We start from the raw sequence: 22,727 nt of genomic DNA on the forward strand, positions 1-22,727 counted from the left end.
TAAATTATGCAGGTAATTAAGGTCAGAGGTTCACTTGAAATACTTGTATGTGACTAACTAGGGCCAAATACGGTTAAATGGAAAAAACCAAAGTGCCCATTTTATTTAGTCAGTTGAATATAGTCTTGGGTAAAAATAAGACAGCCATATTCAGAATTTATTTTTGAACACTCACATTTCAGGAACAAGTTAATTATAGGTTATAAAGATAAACTATTGAGTAGAGTTACAAACTTGTACTTTTGATATGTGTATTGTGGCATTTTGGTGGAATTTCCAATTACAAAATTTTGAATTAACAGTTTCCATATAGAGATAACCTTATATCTCAAATTCCCTTTCACAATTATATGGATACATTATTTGAGAATTCCTCAGGACTGGATCATCTGTCAAGTCTGTAGTCATTTAAAGGGCATCTGTTTAATAAAAGATGTTCTTTTATTTATTAGAGGCAGGGTCTTGCTCTGTTACCCCAGGCTGTAGTGCAGTAGCGTGGCTATAGCTTACTGCAGGCTGTAACTTCTGGGCTCAAGTATTCCTGCCTCAGCCTCCTGAGTAGCTAGAGCTACAGGCCCATGCCACTACACTTGGCTAGTTAAAAAAAAAAAAAAAATTTTTTTTTCTGTTGACATAAATTCTCTCTATGTTGCCCAGGCTGGTCTCGAACTCTTGGGCTGAAGGGATCCTCCTGCCTCAGCTTCCCAAAGTGTTGGGATTACAGATATGAGCCACCACGCCCTGGTCAAGATATTCCTTTAGACTGAAATTTATATCCAGCATAGTTAACTTTAACTTTCTGTACAATGCTATCGGCAAAAATCCCTCTTTCTTTAGAAGGTAAAAGAGGTGATTCCTAGAGGTTGTATCCAAAACCAGATTAAATTGGAGGAAGAAAAAACTACTTTTCTTGTTCGTTTTTGTTCCCCCCATATCCCAATTTTGTTCTCAGGAGGGGAAAGATTTCATTTTCCTCCAAACTCAGACTTCTCAATCCCTATCCATTACCAATTTACCAACTAAGTGAGACTGTGTAGAATCTTCCTCAGTAAAAAATGGAAGTGTATGAATCCTGAGTAGTGAGTTGGTTGGACAGTGGTGTGTGAAGTAACCTGATGAAACTTAGAGTTGGTTTCTTCTGTTGTACTGCGGGCAGCATATTGGGGAAAAGAAGGATAACCTTCCTAAACTGCTTGGTTACCCCAACCCTGTGCAATAGATATTAGCAATGCAGCTAACCATACATGGTTGGTAAATACAACTCACACCTGATGCATGTAAACATTCCACATTACAGTGAAATAAATTGGCATATTAATGCATTTTAAAAACAATTACAGTATTATTTTGATACCTTATCAAAGTGTTTGGAATAGTTTTACAGATCTCCCATCTTGTAATACAATGTAATACAGCTAGTCAGATCAACCAAAACCTACTGGTTAAACACTATCCTTTAACTGCTTTCTTAAGCTAAACCAATCTTGGAAAGGTAGGATTAGAGGCCAGAAAGTTAGGATTAAAGAGTGATGGATGGATAGATCACAATTTCATCCATGATGGTGTGTAGGGCCACATCCCTAAAGGGTCGTGGGGTGTCCCCTATCGCTGTGCTGAGGCGCAGGATCCGAGAGGTAAAGAGACAGGACACAGAAGGACTGGAAAAGACAGCTGGGCTGGGGGGCCACGCCACTTACAAGCGGAGACAGGCGAGGCCCCGAACGTCCAGGAGCATCTGTATTTATTGGGTACAAGACAGGGGGAAGAGTAGTGGGTGAGGTCATCTCAAGGACAGTGATAGGGTCAAGACAATCACGTGTGCGACAAGCAAAGGGTCCACCCCCATTAGGTCACCAAGCCAAGGAGGTGGGCCGTGTGTATCAAAGGTTCCACCCCCATTAGGTCACCTAGGCTAGGAGGTGGGTCATGCGCAGTGAAGAGTGCAGTGTGCAATATCTCTTATCTAGGGGCAGGCTACTTCTAAGGAATTCTATAGGAGGATGCTTTTGAGTCACACAGCAGCGACAGAGCTGACAGGGTCTACCGCCACCTGCTGGCAGCTTCCAGTGATTTCTATAGGAGGATGCTCCGAGCCAGCACAGTAACTAGAGATTTGACAGGTTATACAGTTACCAGGATGTGATTATACCCGAGGGGTTTTAAGCCCTCGGTCGCTCGTGGGATTGCCGGTCTAAGGGCAGTCTTCCACAAGAACTAGACACAAGGTACTAGAACTCCTTTTTCAGGAGGAGAGGCTTTTGCTCCAAGCCTACCATACAGCGGGTATCTTGACGACAAGGGAACGCTGCCGCCTGGGCCATAGATTCTTGTCCTGGTATAACTTTTTCCCTTAAATTATGCTCTGCACCGTGTCTGCTCTAGACATTCCTCCAACTATAAGCAAGATATGCATAGCTGTTTATCCCTTAATTCATGCTCTGTACTGTGTCTGCTCTAGGTATTCCTCCGACTATGAACTAAGATATAATTTTATACATATATGGAAATAACTGAGTAGTAAGATATTCTTCAGGCACTAATTGTTCGCACTATAAACTAATACATGATTGATTATATAAAAGATTATATAGAGGAAATAACTGGGTAGTAACACTATAAACTAAGATATTCTTCAGGCACTAATTGTGCCGGGGATCTGCTTAGCTCTCCTTCCTCGGTGACCAGATGGGGGGTTACCCACATTGGTGGTAAGGCTTTTCGTTATTTATTTATTTGAGATGGAGTGTCTCTCTTGTTGCCCAGGCTGAAGTGCAATGCGTGATCTTGGCTCACCGCAACCTCTGCCTCCTGGGTTCAGGCGATTCTCCTGCCTCAGCCTTCCCAGTAGCTAGGATTACAGGCATGCACCACCATTCCCGGCTTTGCGTGTGTGTGTGTGTGTGTTTAGTGGAGATGGCGTTTCTCCATGTTGGTCAGGTTGGTCTCAAACTCCCGACCTCAGGTAATCCGCCCACCTCGGCCTCCCAAAGTAGTGGTATTACAGGCGTGAGCCACTGCGCCCCACCTCGTTATTTCTGAGTTGACGCCTTCCCTTTTAAATTGTTTCCGATTACATAATCCTACTGTCCTTTGTCATGCATATTGGTCAAGAAGATCAATACCAGAGATCTTAAGTGGCAGCTGAAGAGAACTGAAAAGATAAAAACCCTGGTATTCAGTCCAACCGAATTCTGCTATTGTATTAACTGAGGAGGCTTTAGCCAATCAATCACTTGACCACTTGGAGTCTGAATCGCCTCATCTATAAAAACGGGCTCCATTGAGAACGTATAATCAGATATTTTCCAGAATCCTCTCCCATCCCAGCTCCTATCTCCCCATTCAGCCCTCAGGTCGGCTGCCACTCATAATGACCGCCAACTGTGCCCCTCACAATGACACAAGCGGGGCCCCGCCTCCCTCACGCGTCCCGCCACTCGCCCCAAGGCCCCGCCTTCCTCCTGTGCTTCCCCGCCGAGGCCCGCCTACCTCCCACGCGGCCTCTCTCCCTGCCAAGGCTCCGCCTTCCTCCCGCACGGCCCGCCTCTCTCCCCGCCAAGATCCCGACTTCCTCCCGCGCGACCCGCCTCTCTCTTCGCGAAGGCCCCACCTTCCCTCGGGGCGGCCCCGCCGAGGCCCCGCCTTCCTCCTGCGCGGCGCCGCCTCTCACCCAGCCGAGGCCCCGCCTTCCTCCCGCGCGGCCCCGCCTCTCACCCCGCCGAGGCCCCGCCTTCCTCCCGCGCGGCCCAGCCTCTCACCCCGACGAGGCTCCACCTTCCTCCCGCGCGGCCTCTTCCGGAACAGGGCCCACCCCCAGCCCATGCGAAGCCCGGGCCCCCGGCACCGCCCCCTCTGCGCTCCCGGGAGCCGCGTCCCGCGTTGTCCGCCGCCACCGCGCGCCTCCACCGCCTCTCGCCGCCGCCGCCGCCGCCGCCGCGCTCGCTGGCTGGCCGGGTGCGGGCGGCGGGCTCCCGCCGGGGGAGAGGACAGTCAGCGCCGCCACCGCCGCCTCTTCGGCCGGAGCCAGGACCCCGACCCCGATCCCGTCCCGGGCCCCAGCGCCAGCCCGCCGCCCGGTCGGGCGATGAAGTGTCACTACGAGGCGCTGGGGGTGCGGCGCGACGCCAGTGAGGAGGAGCTCAAGAAGGCATATCGGAAGCTGGCCCTGAAATGGCACCCGGGTAGGTACCTGGCTCGCAACTACCGCGGCCCCTTGGAGAAGGCCGGCCCTTCACGACCTTCCCCTCCGGGCGGACTCCACGCGACCCGGCGGCCTCGGAGCTCCTTGCCCGGCCCGGCCAGTGCCCGGCGCCGCCCTGTCCGCCTTGGTGGACGCAGCACTCCGCCCAGGGGCCCCTTGCCTCACACACCGTCTCCTCATCCCCGCGACACCGGTCCCGCGTCGCCACTGTGCGGGGAAAACTGCGGTCCCGCGACCTCACCTGCTCCCGCCACCGGGACGCTGACACCAAGAGGGAGCATTCCGGGACTCGGAACTCGAACCTGCCCCAGGCTTGCCCTTTCCTGCGTCCCTTGCAGCGCAGCCTCTCGGTGTTTTTCCTCGGCTGCCCTCCGCTTCTTCCGGTAATCCTAGATACTTAAACCTGATGTATGGCCCCTTTCCTTTCTTAGTTAAGACACGGGAGCTAGTAAAATATCTTTTAAATAGGGATGCCCTTTTTTTTCTTTTAATAGGCTGATTAAGCAGACTCTGTACTTCACTTTGGACATACTTCTGCCGAGGAAGAGTTAATCAGGCAGCCTCCCTAGTGAAGTCTGTATGTTTACTTAGAAGTATCCTTCCTTTGGATGTTTCATTGGGCTATAATCCAGGCCTGTGTGACTTTTATGAAGTAATTTGATCTTCCAGGCTGGGAAACTAAGACCGTAGTTGATGCTCAGCTTTTTGAGGTTCATATGAATAGGCTTTCATATATCAGTACACACGGTTACAGAGTATCCAATATATGCAAGTCACTGTACTGCTTTGTAGATTTGGAAATGCTAAGACAGGTATCTTAGAGTCTTGTTAGGAAAACAACTTTCTGCCTCACACAAACGAAAAGCTAAATACAACTGCCAAAAAAAATTAACAACATACATAATTGGTAGTTAGATTAATAGAATAACTAATACGTGCTCCAGGAATTCAGGGAGGGAGTTATCATTTTGTATTGACTCTTCCCCTTCTCAGAGGAGTTTGGAATGGATCCTATAGGAATGTAGTTTGGAAACGTGAACTGAACAATATGGAGAATAGCATGGTGGAGGACAGTAGATGTTCCAGGGGACAGTTTGATTGAAGGTGGTCTTTATGGCAAGTCTGAAAAATATGGATTGAGAGAGGAGTGGAAGGAAGGGCCAGGAACACAAAGTCAAAAGGGAATGGCTATAGTTGATGGAATGAGAGATAGAGGTATGGGTCTGTTACTTAAAGTTATGCTTATCAACAGAGGCATGAAAAAATGTGGTTTTAAATATATTAGGGCCAAGCATGGTGGCTTACGCCTGTAAATCCCAGAACTTTGGGAGACTGAGCCAGGCGAATCACTTGAGGTCAGGAGTTCGAAACCAGCCTGACCAACATGGTGAAACCTCATCTCTACTAAAAATACAAAAATTAGCCCAGCATGATGGCAGGCGCCTGTAAGACCACCTCCCTGGGAGGCTGAGGCAGGAGAATGGCTTGAACCTGGGAGATGGAGGTTGCAGTGAGCTGAGATCAGGCCATTGCACTCCAGCCTGGGGGACAAGAGTGAGACTTCCTCTCAAATAAATAATAAAATAAATAGAAGAGCAGAAGTAAATGCACTGATGGTCATCATAGCAGCAAGTTAGAAGATACAAGCCAAAATTAATAAATGTAAAAATAGTGTAGAAGCATATTCTTAGAGTTTGGGTTAGTGTAGAAGCATATAGAGTTTGGGTTATTACTGATTTTGAATATTATGCTAAGAACTGTGAAATTAGCTTTGCTAAATAATGGAGAGTTGTGTCTGGTTTTATTAAGCTGTCTTGGGAGGGTACTCTGAAGGCAACTGAATGGATAGAAGAGGACTGGAGGCAGAGGGAGGGTCCACAAGTGGACAGGTAAGGGCCCAAGCCAGGCTTGGGGTCAGTGGGAGGGGGAAAGCCCAAGGGGAGGAGATGTTGGGAAGAAAAAATGACCAGATTTGGTGATTAATTAGAAATCAGTGCAAGAAAGAAGCATGCAAATATGACTAAAATCTCAGTTAACTATTACTAAAATATAACTAAAATATCAGTTAAAACCAAAACTGTTAGGAACTGAATGCAAATATCTTCTCAGAATAGCATCATAATTTATGGCATCACTGTGATGGTATCTGAGAATGGGCAGCCGGAAGCCCTGAAGAGCCATGTTCTAGGACTGCAAAACTATTTGTAGATGGTACATTGCTGTCATATTTTCTTCTAACTTCTTAGAAGGGGAAGTATTGAACTGGAGCTTAAAGAACTTTAGTGTGCTCCAATTCAAAATATTTTACTTTCTGAATGTATTAGTTGTCTATTGCTGTGTAACAAAATTAGGGCTTAAGACAACAAACAACAAAAACAGCAAGCATCTGTTCCCCGTATGGACTCCCATAATTTTTAAGGATCAGAATCTGAGAGCAGCTTGGGCTGAGTGATTTTGGCTTGCTCTCATTATCTGGGAGAACCTGCTTCCAGGTCACCAACACAGCAGCTCGCCAATGACCGACTCATGGTTGTGGCAGGCCTCAGCGCCCTGCTGGCTATTGGCCGGGGCCTCTTTACCCCATGAGCTTCTCTGTAAGCAGCCTGAGTTGCTCATGCAATGGCAGCTGGCCACTCCCAGAGTGATCAAGAGAGGAAAACCCAAGGTAGAAACTGCAGTCTTTTATAACCGCATCTCAGAAGTGAAGTACCATTACTTCTGCCATCTTCTCTTGGTCACACAGACTAACCTTGCTGACACAGGAGAGACTGTACAAGATGTGAATGCTGGGAGGAGGTAGGGTGCTGTCTTGTAAGCTGACTACCACCTGAAGGCAAAGACGCTTTCTGAATTCCGTGGTTCAGAAAGCACAGCTAAGGAAATAATAACTGATTAGTGTATATTTTTTAAACTTTATGAGATTCCTTTTGATATACACTGATGAGAAAGAAAAAAACAATGTGAGTACTGAACATAATCTAGCACAGAATAAGCCTTTCTAGAACTGATTTTATTTATTTTACTCCTTTTAAAAGTAAAATTTATACTACTCAGGTTTTTTCATTGTGGATATCCAGTTGACTTTATTTTCTAGAGATAGTGTCTCACTCTGTCACCTAGGCTGGAACACAGTGGTGCAATCTTGGCTCACTGCATCCTCTGCCCCCTGGGTTCAAGTGCTTCTCCCACCTCAACCTTCCAAGTAGCTGGGACTACAGGCCCTCACCACCACACCCAGCTAATTTTTTTTTTTGAGACAGTCTCCCACTGTGGCCCAGACTGTAGTGCAGTGGCATGATATTGGCTCACTGCAGTCTCCACGTCCTGGGTTCAAGCAATTCTCCTGCCTTAGCGTCCTGAGTAGCTGGGACTACAGGTGTGCACCACTGCACTCAGCTAACTTTTTTGTATTTTTAGTAGAGACAGGATTTCACCATGTTGTCTAGGATGGTCTCGATCTCCTGAGCTCATGATCCACCAGCCTTAGCCGCCCAAAGTGTTGGGATTACAGGCGTAAGCCACTGTGACTGGCCTAATTTTTTGTATTTTAGTAGAGATGGGGTTTCACCAATAATCCTGATTATTGACTGTTATGCAGGTCTCTCTGCTTTGCCTTAGTTGTCTGTCTTTGTTTTGTACACTTCTCATCTATTTATGGCATTTCTGATGGAAGAGGTCTTATTTAGATTCTGCCCTCTACGTTTTCGATTGACTAAATTTTTGTGACTTTATTTTAACAGATAAAAATCTGGATAATGCCGCAGAAGCAGCTGAACAATTTAAATTAATCCAAGCAGCATATGACGTGTTGAGTGACCCTCAGGAAAGAGCATGGTGAGCATCATGCTGTCCTTCCCATCCTAGTTTGTGATGTTGGGAGCAGTTATCAATATAGGTGGTTGTTTTTCCAAATTTAATACATCAAATGGTTTTTGCTGTGTTCTGAAGCATCTGTCACCTAGTCATCACATAAAATCTAATATTTGGGTCAGAAGAAACCTTGGAAATGATTGCTCCAACTGTCTGATTTCATGGGGGGTGAAACAAAGTTTGGTGATATTATATAGTTTTAATTTTGATACTTTAGGTGACTTCTCATTAAATACCGTTTGGTGTATGACAAATTTACTGGTACCAGACACGAAGAATGTTGACTTATCCTTAAAAACAGTTACAGTGTTGTATTTTGTTTTGATTTGCTTTTGAGAGAGTCTTGCTCTGTCACCCAGGCTGAAGTACAGTGGCATAATCTTGGCTCACTACAACCTCCCACTCCCAGGTTCAAGTGATTCTCCAGCCTCAGCCTTCTGAGTAGCTGGGACTATACGTGTAAGCCACCACACCAGGCTAATTTTTTTTTTTTTTTTTTTTTTTTTTAGTGGAGACAGGGTTTCACCATGTTGGCCAGGCTTGTCTTGAATTCCTGAGTGATCCACCTGCCTTTACCTTGCAATGCTAGGATTGCAGGTGTGAACCACTGCATCTGGCCAGTACAGTGTTTAAATACAAGGATAGTAATCCTCGAAACTATGTAAAGGAATTGAATTAAACTTCTGTGTCTATAACAGATATTATTAATGATGGTCTGATCATTTAAAATCATTTCTGGGTGAAAACTACTATGTTTGAAGTTCTGTGTTTTCAGATTCTCAATTAATCTTTTGCCACAAAGAAAAAGGTTTTAAGCCTTGACATAACCGTGCAAGATCCTACTCTTACAAAGAGCTACTGTGCAAGTCATCTTTCTGTTAAACAATGTATAGCACAGGTGATTGTCAAGAAAGAAAGGCTGTAAAGAAAATTCTTGTAAAATTGTATTTTATGAGAAAATAAGAGAGGATCCTGAACATTTCCCTACCCAAGGAATTTGAAGATCTGGTCTTAGAATTGCTTTTGCCATCCTCTCAGAACTTGGAAATTCTTTCCTGACTTCCTTTTGCCTAGTCTCTTCTCAAGATCTTGGGTTGTTCTCTGATCCTTGGGATTTTCTGATCCTTTGTCTTTTTATTCAAAGCTCTTGCTTTAACTCTTTTTGCCTGCAAGCAGTACCATGTAGTGGCTAGGAGCTGATCTTCCTAATGTAGGATACCTGCTTCTGAATTCTGACCTTGCTGCTTACTGGGTTTATAATTATGGATGACAAATTATGTAATATCACTGAACTTCCATTTCCTCTTAGATGGAGATAATAACTGCCTTTACAGAGTTACTATGAGAAGTAATTGTATGTGTGTGAAGCTCCTAGATTAAGTTGACATAAACGTAGGAAGACTCTTATTCTGGTGCATCTTGGTAAATTTCCAAACCACAGATGTGTAATGATTCTATGGGCCAGATTTCCTGTCATGTTTTATATTTCTTTCCTGTGGAAATGCAGGACTCAGAGACAGTCATGAAAATTCCCTGGCTTTTTAAATTCCCCTGTTCATATGGGCTAGCATTGTATAATGTATCAGAAGTTGCAGGCCTAGTTGTAATTAACAGTTCATAAGGAAAGATTATGAAGTCTTTTCATGTTGCTGTTTTCTTAAAATTTTTTGATTACAGATTGGACACATCCACAACCAAATATGTAGAGTAATAATATTAAAAAGGAGCAGGAAATCCTTTTGAATTCTTATTTATTCAGCCTTCATTGATGATGTCAATTTTTATTTTTCAGGTATGATAATCATAGAGAGGCCCTACTTAAAGGTGGACTTGATGGAGAATATCAAGATGACAGCTTAGATTTGCTACACTATTTCACAGTTACCTGTTATTCTGGTTATGGAGATGATGAAAAGGTAAGTTAAATGAAATCACCTTAATTTCTTATCAAGGACTTCGCTAAGACTCACATACGAAGGGAATTCTTAACATTATTCTTGAACAGAAAGTGAAGCAGTGTTCATTTTGAAAACTGAAGATGCATTGTCTTCATATTTTAACTGTCAGTGTATAAAAACCTCCAGTTGAAATCTAAATGTACTTGCAGTGACTGAACTTGGTCCCAAAATTCTTCAACATTGAAATTTTTCATTTTATATTTCAAAATCTTATTCTGTGATTAGGCTGCAAAAGTATTAAGAATTTCTTTTTGTTGCTGTTTTGTAGGGCTTTTACACAGTGTATCGTAATGTTTTTGAAATGATTGCAAAGGAAGAACTAGAATCTGTGTTAGAGCAAGAGGCTGATGATTTCCCAACTTTTGGAGACTCCCAGAGTGACTATGATACGGTAAAAAAAAAATACATTGTGTTCTATAATTAATATTTATCACTGTGCCATTTTTTTCTTTTATTTTTTGAGACAGGGTCTCATTCTGTCACCCAGGCTGCAGTGCAGGGGTATGATCATATCTCACAGCAGCCTCAGAGTCCTGGGCTTAAGCAATCTTCCTACCTCAGCCTCCTGAGTAACTGGGAACACAGGTGTACACCACCACATCTAGCTAATTTGTAAATTTTTTTGTAGACATGGGGTCTTGCTAAGTTTCCTAGGCTGATCTTGAACTCCTGGCTTCCCTCCTTGGCCTCCCAAAGGATTGGGGTTACAGGCCTGAGCCACAGCTCCCAGCTTCCCATTTCCTTGTTTTAAAACAATCAGTTCTAGTTTTTGGACCTGTCAGATGACCCCTCTTCATCTCTCTTCCTTTCCGAAGTAGCTTTTGGATCTCTTGCAACCTTCCCTCTTTACTTTTCCCTTTTTATTTACTAATTATTTACTTAATCACCGTTGTCCCATCCAGTGATGAGTAAGGCTATTTTTATTTTCTCATTAAGTCCATTTTGAAGAGTGATTTATTCTGGATAGCCATAAAGTACTGTCTTTTCCAGTGATTAACGGAAGTATTATATACGTGAAAAAAGAAAGCTAAAAGATGTTTTGCATCACTAATATTTACTGCCGTTCTAAAATTAAAAAGCCCAGAAGTTAATCTGTTTTCTTTGTCGCTAGGTAGTCCATCCTTTCTACGCTTATTGGCAGAGTTTCTGCACTCAAAAGAATTTTGCATGGAAGGAAGAGTACGATACACGACAAGCTTCAAATCGCTGGGAAAAACGAGCCATGGAAAAAGAAAACAAAAAGATTCGGGATAAAGCAAGGAAAGAGAAGAACGAGCTTGTCCGTCAACTGGTAGCTTTCATTCGTAAAAGAGACAAAAGAGTGCAGGCGCATCGAAAACTTGTGGAAGAACAGAACGCAGAGAAGGCGAGGAAAGCTGAAGAGATGAGACGGCAGCAGAAGCTAAAGCAGGCCAAGTGCGTAGCATGCGTGGGGTCCTCTTCTCAGTATCACTGGGGTCAGAGGCAGCACCAGAGGTACCTGACATCGTTTTCATGTTGGGTTCTGTCAGGCTCAGTCATCAGCCTGGCTTCATCTGCTTTTTCTTCTTTTTAAAATTGTGGCATTGGATAGTGTTTTTTCATTTACTGTATCAAAATTATTTTTTGGGGGATGGATTCTTGCTCTGTCGCCCAAGCTGGAGTGCAGTGATGTGATCTCGGCTCTCTGTAGCTTCCGCCTCCCAGGTTCAAGTGATTCTCCTGTCTCAGCCTCCCAAGTAGCTGGGATTACAGGCATGTGCCACCACCCCCTGCTAATTTTTGTATTTTTAGTAATGATGAGGTTTCACCCTGTTGCCTAGTCTGGTCTCATACTTCTGGCCTCAAGTGATCTGCCCACCTCAGCCTCCCAAAGTGCTGGAATTACAGGCATGAGCCACTGTGGCTTGAATTGATATTTTTCTTCAGAGACTCTTTCCATTTGAGAGATCCTTTAGAATCTTGTAAAATTTAATAATTTTAACTAATAACATTAATTGAATTCTTCCTCTGTGCAAGTCCGTGTTCTAAGCAGTGCTGTGAAGTAACTCCTCTGATTTTATCCTCCTTGTTCTTTTGAGAAAACAAGGCAGACAGGCCTAAGATCACAGAGCCACTAGTTGATAGAGCCAGGAACTGGACCTGAGAATTCTGACTCTAGACTTCCCTGCTTTTGCTACCATGCAGTACTGCATTTTAGTCAGTGTACTCTGAGATACTCAGTTCACTTTAGTTCCTCTAAAGTTGTGTTGTTAAAAGTTACTGTAAAAACATTGTGTCCAGAGCATTATAGCATTCTTTTAAAAATTATTCATTTCTTAAGAATTCTACTCATCCCACCCTCATCTTTTGAAAATTAACACTTTACCGACACAAATTAAAATCATCTGAAGACTTTTAATAAGTTGCTGAGTTACATGTTTCAAAACCTATTATCTACTACTGGAGCAATTAAAGTCAACCATGTAACAGGTAAACAGGTTTAAGTGGCTTTGTCTTGGTTTAAGTTTGTAAGCATCAATTAGCTTGGAGCAAGCTCTCTAGAGGGGATAGATTTTAAGCCTAAGTTGGAAGTGAAAACCATGTAGAGGTGTGCTTGTCTCTATGAGACTATTATGTGTGCAGACTGGTGGAGCAGTACAGAGAACAGAGCTGGATGACCATGGCCAATTTGGAGAAGGAGCTCCAGGAGATGGAGGCACGGTACGAGAAGGAGTTTGGAGATGGGTCGGATGAAAACGAAATGGAAGAACATGAACTCAAAGATGGGCGGGATGGTAATGTTCTCCATTTTTTAAGAGATTTTTTAAAAAAACCAAAACATCATTGTCCACAGTGGTGTACACTCAGGTGCCTGCCTGTGTAAGGCAACAGGGAACAGCAGTGCAGATGAAAACCTGAGTTCCAGTCAGCTGTCGCCAGGATTATACCAAAGTTTTTATTTTTATTACATTTATTTTGTTTGTTTTTTAAGTGAAGCTGGAAATCTCCCCACTTATTTGATGTCTCCCAATTTTTAAATGTGACAAATAATTAAAAACAATGTTGTATGGGCCAAAGGTAGTCTGTTGAGCTAGTCTAATTAAAGTAATTTGATTAACAGATTTTTTTCTGACCATGTCCTAAACAGTTTGTACTTCTAGCTGCGTAACATGACAAACAGCCATGTTTACAAGTGTAACTATTAAGCTATAGGTCAATTAAGCTATAGGTCAAGTTTTTTTTTTTTGTTTGTTTTTTGTTTTTGTTTGTTTTTTGTTTTTGTTTGTTTGTTTTTAGTTAGACGGAATTTCGCTCTTGTTACCCAGGCTGGAGTGCAATGGTGCGATCTTGGCTCACCGCAACCTCTGCCTCCTGGGTTCAGGTAATTCTCCTGCCTCACCCTCTTGAGTAGCTGGGATTACAGGCACGTGCCACCATGCCCAGCTAATTTCTTGTATTTTTAGTAGAGACGGGGTTTCACCCTGTTGACCAGGATGGTCTCGATCTCTTGACCTCGTGATCCACCCGCCTCGGCCTCCCAAAGTGCTGGGATTACAGGCGTGAGCCACCGCACCCGGCTGGGTCAAGTTTTAATAGTAACTGTTTCTAGAAAAGCTGATAACTGCATGAGAATCTGTGTGTTGTATATAATTCTTCCTCTCATTTCTGACTTTAAAGAGGGGCTCCTCTTGGTGTGCCAAAATGTTGTTTTCTCTGCCGCTGTCATTAGAGAACAGGTATTTGATTACCTGAAAAGGCAAAGATTAGGCATTTTTGAGAATAGCTGTATATCTGATTTTCCTCACTGTCTTTAACTCTTTCGTGAGGAATAAAATTGACCCAATTTTACCTTATCTACAAATGTGATTTTTCAGACTAGTAGCCCAAATGATAAAATGACAGACTTCATTCAAAATGACTATGAAAGGAAGTGTTTTGTTAATGAATCAGAAGTAGTACTTCTGTAAGTACTTTGAAAGTTATAAAGCACTCTATAAATGTGAGGTGGCCTAATTTACATAGAGTTTTACAATTTATAAAGTCCTTTCACATACAAGATCTCACTGGGTCCTCACACAATTTCCCTTACATGGAGGTTTTGCTCATGGAATTGTCTCTATTTTACTATTGTGCAAACTAGGACTCTGAGAAGCCGAGATGTGCCTGAGAACATATGACCATTGTTAGATCCAGGTTTTTTGCTTCAAATCCAGTATTGTTAACTATTTGATTAATTAAAATTTCATATATATTATACAATACTGTAATGGAAAATTAACACCATATATTAAACATTAACACTAGATAGGATATAGTTTGATCATTTATGATTTGAATGAGAGTCCTTCAAAATCTTACTGGCATCACTTATAAAGAATGAACATGTAGAATATAGAAGATATACCTTGAGATATTTATTGGTCCTATAATCCCAAGTGACAGTTTACCTGTTTGTTTCTTCAAAAATGGAATATGGATTTGTGAAAATACTTTCAGTTGAACTTTTTAGTCACTTTGTTTTTGTGGACTATACTGATAGTAATTACTAAGTTGTTAATAAAGCCAAAAGCTTATTATAAAAAAGTTTGTAATGTTAAACTTTGCAGTAATATGTTAACTTATGACCTATTAGTCTTACTGTGTTGGGATGTTATAAACTAAGTTTATTAAGTACTTAAGAGTAAGTCACAGTTGTAAATGTGTTTGGATCAAATCTTGTTCAAGAGGTAAGCTAAGAAAAGACCTTTGTTGAAAAACTGCTTTGTGGTAGAACTATGAAAGTAGGATTTAATTTTTTAAACTTAGCTCACATCCAAGACTTTAAGGATGTTTTAAATATTCTTCTAAGTAGACTTATGAAAAGAACTTCAAAGGTAAGGTGCTTCATTTGGATGGAAGCCTTTCCTTATAGTATAGTGCTGTTTTTAAAAAGCCAACTCAAATCCTGATAGCATTATTTGTTTTTTGTTTTTTTTTTTGGTAAATAAAAAAATTTAATTTCTAATTTGTGTGCAGCTTTAGATTCTTACCAAAGAGGTGAAATTTGTTAACATATTTTAGATTTGTGCTCTGATCTAAGAGAGTTCTTACTGCAGGCTTCCCTCTCACAGGTAAAGACAGTGATGAGGCTGAGGACACTGAGCTCTATGATGACCTCTACTGCCCAGCATGTGACAAATCGTTCAAGACAGAAAAGGCGTAAGTTTATTTATTTAATTTAATTTAATTTTTTTGAGACAGGGTCTCTCTCTGTCACCCAGGCTGGAGTGCAGTGGCACAATCATGGCTCACCACAGCCTTGACCTCTTGGACTCAGGTGATCCTCCTGCATCAACCTCCTGAGTGGTTAGGGCTATAGGCACCCACCACCATGTCCAGCTAATTTTTGCTTTAGGCTGGTACAAAAGTAACTGTATTTTTTGCCATTACTTTATGGCAAAAAACGCAGTTACTCTTGCACCAACCTAAATATTTTTTGTGGAGCTGGATTTTCGCCATGTTGCGCAGGTTGGTCATGAACTCCTGGGCTCAAGCGCTCCACCTGCCACAACCTCCCAAAGTGCTAAGATTACAAGTGTGAGCCACCGCACCCAGCTAAAAGGAATAAGTTTAGTATCCTTGAACTTGTGTTTTCTTTTCTTTTTTTTTTTGAGACAGAGTCTCGCTCAGTCTCCAGGGTGGAGTACAGTGGCATCTCAGTTCACTGCAACCTCCACCTCCTGGGTTCAAGCAATTCTCCTGCCTCTGGCTCCCGAGTAGCTGGGACTACAGGTGCATGCCCAGCTAATTTTTGCATTTTTAGTAAAGATAGGGTCTCACCATGTTGGCCAGGCTGGTGCCAAACTTCTGGCCTCAGGTGATCCACCTGGCTCAGCCTCCCAAAGTGTTGGGATTACAGGCGTGAGCCATGGTGCCCACCTCTTGTGTTTTCTTTTGAGGTGAAGTGTAACACTTTGAAAGTCCTAAAAAGAATGTGCTTGTAGCAGTTGATAACTAGCCCCACATACTGTCTTGGGGGATTCCTTTCCAGCAGGGGAGGAAGACGTATTTGTACCTACAGTTAAACCTATTGTACTGATGCTCACCATCCCAGTATTCCTATATGAGAGCTGCTTTTAAAACACATGCACTGTCTCCAGAAATAAACATTGCTTGTTTTGGCAAAGAAGGCATAGTCACATGGGTGAAAAGTCTAGACCATGTCTAATCATCTCTCTCCATTGTTGGTATCAGACTCACTTCCTACCATCATTGTCCCATGCAGGCTGATGCTGCCAAGGCTTTAAACTTGTCTTGCCCAGAGTTTCTTTGCTGAAGTGGAAGCACTTCATCTTAGGGGAACAATGATGACGAGAGAAGTATTAAAAAGGGTACCATTATTATAAAGGAGAGAGGAAAGAGCATGGGAGAAAATGAGAGTGGAATCAGCAAGGGAAAAGAAACAAAATGGGCATTAAGAGAGAAAGGAGGCCAAAGGATGAGAATGGGGATATGAGAGTTTTATGTGGTATTACCATATGATCTCAAATAATGGAGCAGTAAGGGAATTAGAAAAAGGAGAAAAGTTAGAAACAAACAAGAAAAAAGTCAGTGAAGGAGATTAAAATTTTTTTTTTATTTGGAAATAATGACAGACTTAAAGGTAAGTTGCAAGAAGAGAATAAAGTGTTTCTGATTGACCTGTTACTAACGTTTTGCACCATTTGCATGTGCTCTTTCTCCACACTCACACACACAGTTTGTATTCTGAATAATTTGAAAGTAACTTACATATGTAGTGTTCCTTTACCTCTAAATACTTCACTATATCTTTTTATTTTTCATTTTTTTATTTTTTGAGACGGAGTTTTGCTCGTTACCCAGGCTGGAGTGCAATAGCGCAATCTCAGCTCACCGCAACCTCTGCCTCCTGGGTTCAGGCAATTCTCCTGCCTCAGCCTCCAGAGTAGCTGAGATTACAGGCACACGCCACCATGCCCAGCTAATTTTTTGTATTTTTAGTAGAGACAGGGTTTCACCATATTGACCAGGATGGTCTCGATCTCTTGACCTTGTGATCCACCCGCCTCGGCCTCCCAAAGTGCTGGGATTACAGGCGTGAGCCACTGCACCCGGCCACTATATCTTAAGAATAAGGTTATTCTCTTATGTAACCACACTACAGCTACCAAATATAAGAAATTCTTAACGTTGATATGGTATTTTTATCTAATTTACTGCCTATATTCCAATCAATTGTTTATTTATATAGAATTTTCTCCACTTCAATACAGAATCCAGTCTAGGATCATAATCTGGGACAGCTTGTATTGTCTTTTATGCTGTTTATATTTTAGACGTATACTGTTCCTTTAAAATACTTTTTTCATAGAAGTCTTCTCATTTTGGGTTTGTCCATTCCTCATGATTAGATTCAGGTTATGCAGCCCCAGGTGGGACGTTGCACAAGCATGTTGTGCTCTCAGGGATTCATAGCTGGAGACAGGTAAAGTCCTCTGCCCCTCATTTGTGGTGATAATTTCGTCACCGAATCATGGTGTCATCTAAATTTACAACTATAGAGTTAGTATTTTTTCCCTTGCAACAAGTTTTTCCTTGCAACATGTTTAATCTGTGAGGAGACACTTTAAAACTATGCAGATACCCTGCTTCTTATAGCTTTAGCATCTGTTGATGGTTTTAGCTTGTATCAGCTTTATTATGATGATTGCAGAATGGTGCTTTTCCAGCGCCAATGACCCCTCCAGTAGCACTTGGCCTTCTGCTGTAAACAGGAGTCTTCCCTTTTATCCATTTATCTGTCCATTATCAATTGGAATTTATGAGTTTTTAAAAAATTTTATTTATTTTATTTTTTTTTTTGAGACAGAGTCTTGCTCTGTTGCCAGGCTGGAGTACAGTGGCATGATCTTGGCTCACTGCAACCTCTGCCTCTGGGGCTCAAGCAATTCCCCTGCCTCAGCCTCCTGAGTAGCTGGGACTATAGGCATGTGCCACCACACCCAGCTAATGTTTTTGTGTTTTAGTAGAGACAGGGTTTTACCATCTTGGCCAGATGGTCTCGATTTCCTGACCTTATGATCTGCCCTCGGCCTCCCAAAGTGCTGGGATTATAGGCGTGAGCCACTGTGCCCGTCCATCAATGTTTTATAATTCATTACTCACCTTTTCATGCTCAAATTTTTTCAGATTTGGTTAGTGAACATTCCTTCAAGCCAGTTCCTTTGTCCTTTTGACATGTTACCATAACTTTTTTGGAGGACTTACTTTCTGTCACAAGATCTTCCAGTATCTCCACGGTAGCTTGGTCTGAAGGAGAATTTTAGTGGGAAAGAAAAATAGCAACCAAAACTATAATACCAAAAGCCTGAACAGATGAGATGAAGTAGATAGTTGACAAAGGTAACTACTTTTTAGTTGATCTAATTCTTGTAGCTTATGTCCTCAGCTCTGTTTTGTGGGATGCTTTTTAGTTGCCTGTAGATGTGCTGAGACAGACATTGCCAGTAGGGTTTTGAACCGAGGGGTGGAGATGCTTCTGAACTTACATTACGGTGGTAGGAGTGAGGAAGGAGACCTCTCCTGAGAAGGTGAAAAGCAGATAGTGAAAAAGTAAGAGGCTGTAAACTGCTCTTGTATTTCAAGCCCTCCCACCACCATTTCTCTAGTCTAGGGGGCTCTTCCTTTTAACATTAGAATGTGTGTCTTCTAATTTCCCAGTGATCCCTCCAAGTCTGTAGGATGGCCTGGCAAGTAAAAACACTAGCAAATACATAGCAATTAAAAGGAAACAATGGGGGAGGCTTTAAGAATTGAAAAATCAGAGAGATGTACCATTCTCTCCCTTAATAATGATGTTGGTTTGCAAAATCTAAAGACATAATGACAACAGACCATTTCATACTTTCAAGCAAGTCTTTATAATACAATACCTGTTATTTCTCTAAAATTCAAATAAATAATTTTTAAACTAAAAAAAAAAGAATTGAAAAATCAAAATAATAAGTAGAGAATTTGGCCAACCCCCGCCCACCACCACATTTCCCCATCCCCAAAAAGGAAGAAAACGTATGTAGATGAAAGGACAGAGAAAGGCAGGGAAAGCTGTGGCATGGGAAGAAAGAGCATGGCTGCAAGCTTTCAGTATGCTTACTGCTGGAGGAATCCTGACACATTCTCTTTCTCTGTATAAAATCATGAACAAATAAAAACAAAAGAAAAAAATAAAATCATAAACGTTTTGCTTAGTGGGAAAAAGCAAATTTTATCTTAGTTGCAGTTATCCAGCAACAGTATCTGGACATGCCAACTAATTTTGGTGCAGCTGGTCACATCAGATTGCTCTTTCAGCATGAAGAACCACGAGAAGTCAAAGAAGCATCGGGAAATGGTGGCCTTGCTAAAACAACAGCTGGAAGAGGAGGAAGAAAATTTTTCAAGACCTCAAATTGATGAAAATCCATTAGATGACAATTCTGAGGAAGAAACGGAAGATGCACCAAAACAAAGGTACTTCTAAATATTAAATGTCACTTAAATACTTATCGCATTCAGAGATTGCATTTAAAGGCTTTTTTTTTTTTTTGAGATGGTGTCTCGCTCTGTTGCCCAAGCTGGAGTGCAGTGGCATGACTGCTGGGTTCAAGCGATTCTCTTGACTCAGCCTCCCAAGTAGCTGGGACTATAGGCACACACCACCACGTCCAGCTAATTTTTGTATTTTCAGTAGAGACAGGGTTTCACCATGTTGGCCAGGATGGTCTTGAACTCCTGACCTCAGGTGATCCACCTGCCTTGGCCTCCCAGAGTGCTGGGATTACAGGAATGAGCCATTGCACCCGGCCTTAAAGGCTGTTTCATCCCAAGGAAGTTATTCTGTTATGCTAATGTTGCCTCCATATTTTCTAGTTAATGGAACTTTATAGTGTTGAAGTGGATACAGACATAATATCAACTATTATATTTATAGAACTTAGATTAAAAGCAGTTTTTATATCTGGCAATTGATATGCTGATTACTATACATTGAATTACAACCTTTGTTATTCTTTAAAATGACAATGTGAATATTTTCCTTTTAATGCTTTATGATATTAAATATTTTTAATCTTCTATTTTACTGCTTTATCACTAGTGTTTCAACTTTTTTTTTTCACTTAATCTTTACAGAGTCAAGTATTTGACATTTTGATTTATATTTGCTCTTAGGCTTTCTAAAAAACAGAAGAAAAAGAAACAGAAACCAGCACAGGTATGTTTGAAAGGTTTTGTTAACATTAAATGCCAACTATGAAGTTGCAGTGCTCTTCTTACTGATTTGGTGTAGTCTGTATTAAGGAGAGAGACTTATACTCCATAATTTTATGTTGATCGTAAGACTGATTAAAAGGAATTGGAAATATTTTCCATTTTCCATCTCCCCTTTTATGTATGTAATAACTAACTTGATTATGACTGCCAGTGTGTTTAACAAGTGTGCATGTAGAATTCTCCTGGGTTGAATTAACTGAATTCTCAATATTTTAAAAATCTGAATACATCTCACAAAAGGGCTTTTAAATCAAGACAACAGTTAAAATCTGGAAATAGGAAAATCTGGGGGTTGGTCATCATTTAAGTTTATTCTGCCAACAACATAAACATTGCAAAAGGAACATTTGGTTAGAAACTTGTAATGATTGTGATTCTTGAAAAAAAATTTCTATTTTTCAGAAGTTTAAGTAACTTAAATATTTCACAGCTGACATCCAAATTCATTGTCTTAAGGACTATTTTTAAATAAAATGGTATTATATTTTTGCATCTGTAAAAACAGTGAATTTGTCCATTTTACCAAGGATATTTGGTTTGATGCCATTTTAGTATAATCTAGTTATAGTAACTTACATTAAGTATTAAATTTATTTATTTATTTATTTTTTGAGACAGAGTTTTGCTCTTGTTGCCCAGGCTGGAGTGCAGTGGTGCAAGTATTAAATACTTTTAAGAAAACTTAACGCATTAATGACTTTTAATAAAACTTTAGATTTGGCTTATTAATTCAAATGGTTATAATAATATATTTGATAGTCTTTTTAAAATCAGTTTCCTATTCCAAAAATGATACATGACACATGAGTTAATCACTTAAAATTATAATTTGGAACTCTTTGCTTCAGTTATAAAACCGCATAGCAAATATGTGTTCCTTTTATGAATTGACTTCTACCATCATCCATCCAAACACCTTATAATCATTAGTTTAACACTTTCTCTTTCCTTTGTGTATGTCAGTACCACTACAGTAAAGACAAAACAAATGGAGAGAGATTTATGTTTAACCTGAGCCTGTATTACTATGGAGGATAGATTCTATTGATTGCAAACATAAACACATATATTAATGTTTTCTTACTCATGAAGATGCTTCAAGTGACCACCCCATTGTTTCTCTCAAAAGCTATATTCCTTTATAGCACCTCTTGTTTATGATTCCTGATTGTAGCAGATTCAGACCCAGCTTGATGGAGCACTTTTCCTGATATTTTCTAAGCTCTTTTTGAAGGGAAGGGCAGTGTGGAGACATGTACTGATTTAAGAGCAGACAACAGCAAATACTGAGTATCTTGAAACTTCAGATTGGGAAAGTTTTCTGTATGGCCAGAAAAGTTGCATAAACCAACAAGGATTGTACAAGAAAACACTCCCAAATTAAAACCGAATATAAAAAGAAACAAATGACCCTGACAGGAAAGAAAATTTAATTCAACCAACTCAAACACAATGTTCTGACTGAATGACTGAATACCTTCCATGGAATATAGTTGAAAGATAAAATTAACTGCCAAAAAAGTAAATCTTGGGCTTAGTATGTTTTTTGGTGGTATTGGTGTGCTATTTTTGGAAGTAAATGAATAATATTTTCACCCATTTCCTAGGGGGCGTTGTCACTCTATTGAATTTTTTTTTTTTTTGATGTGTAGAAATTTTGAAATATCATGCAGTTAAATTTTTCTGTTTTTTGTTATCATGTATTCAATGTTGTAGCTAAGAAAATGGTGCCAAGACCATGGCATTTCTTTCCCCTATATTTTTTCTAAGAGATTTGTTACATTTTTTTATATATGGTTCAAGGAAAGGATCCAGTTTTATCAATGTAGATACGCACTTTTCACCATGATTTTTTGAAGAGATTGTCTTTTCTCTATTGTGTGCTCATGGCAACTTTGTGGAAGATCATTTAATCATATACAGAAGAGTTAATTGCTGTTCTCTCTATTCTGTTCTATTACCTATTTATCTATCTTTGTGTCAGTACCACATTGTTTTTGTTATAGCTTTTAATATGTTTTGAAATCAGGAAGTAAAATGCTTCCTCTTTTTTATGGATGTTTGGCTGGTTATAGTTCATAATCAAATTAAAAAATTTTAAACAATATTTCTGTTAAAAAAACCTGTCCTATTGGGATTTTTATAAAAATTATATTGAATTTGTTCACACTGCAGGTTGTATTGATATCTTAACAAAATTAAATTACTTGACCCTTGACCAAAAAAAAAAAAAAAGGACTTAAGTGAATAAATTGTTACTGGGAACCAGATTCTTTTTTTGTGGGAAGAGGGAAATACAAATATAAATAGAGAGAAAGAGAGGAGGAATACTGTGGAGTTGGATTGAAGTGGAGATGTTGGTATGAGCTCATGATTTAAAGAAAACAAGTGTGTGAGTAGTGTGCTTTGTGAGGACCTAGAAGCAG

General features: G+C 40.8%; 1 protein-coding gene across 2 annotated transcripts in view; it reads left to right on the forward strand.

The window, feature by feature from the left end:
* The first annotated feature begins 4,084 nt into the window (after positions 1 to 4,084).
* The window catches only part of DNAJC21 (DnaJ heat shock protein family (Hsp40) member C21), a 29,173-nt gene continuing 10,530 nt past the window's right edge, over positions 4,085 to 22,727 (forward strand). For both annotated transcript variants that reach the window (XM_064375922.1, XM_064375921.1), the window contains exons 1-9: positions 4,085 to 4,181; positions 7,942 to 8,035; positions 9,864 to 9,987; positions 10,298 to 10,420; positions 11,141 to 11,445; positions 12,634 to 12,785; positions 15,102 to 15,189; positions 19,342 to 19,500; positions 20,200 to 20,242. In XM_064375922.1, the coding sequence (XP_064231992.1) occupies positions 4,085 to 4,181; positions 7,942 to 8,035; positions 9,864 to 9,987; positions 10,298 to 10,420; positions 11,141 to 11,445; positions 12,634 to 12,785; positions 15,102 to 15,189; positions 19,342 to 19,500; positions 20,200 to 20,242 (1,185 nt within the window). The remainder of the gene's footprint in view (positions 4,182 to 7,941; positions 8,036 to 9,863; positions 9,988 to 10,297; positions 10,421 to 11,140; positions 11,446 to 12,633; positions 12,786 to 15,101; positions 15,190 to 19,341; positions 19,501 to 20,199; positions 20,243 to 22,727) is intronic.

This window comes from Aotus nancymaae, unplaced genomic scaffold (assembly GCF_030222135.1).
Source record: "Aotus nancymaae isolate 86718 unplaced genomic scaffold, 86718_ANA_hifiasm-v0.15.2.pri h1tg000014l, whole genome shotgun sequence".
In the NCBI taxonomy this organism is placed as follows: domain Eukaryota; kingdom Metazoa; phylum Chordata; class Mammalia; order Primates; family Aotidae; genus Aotus; species Aotus nancymaae.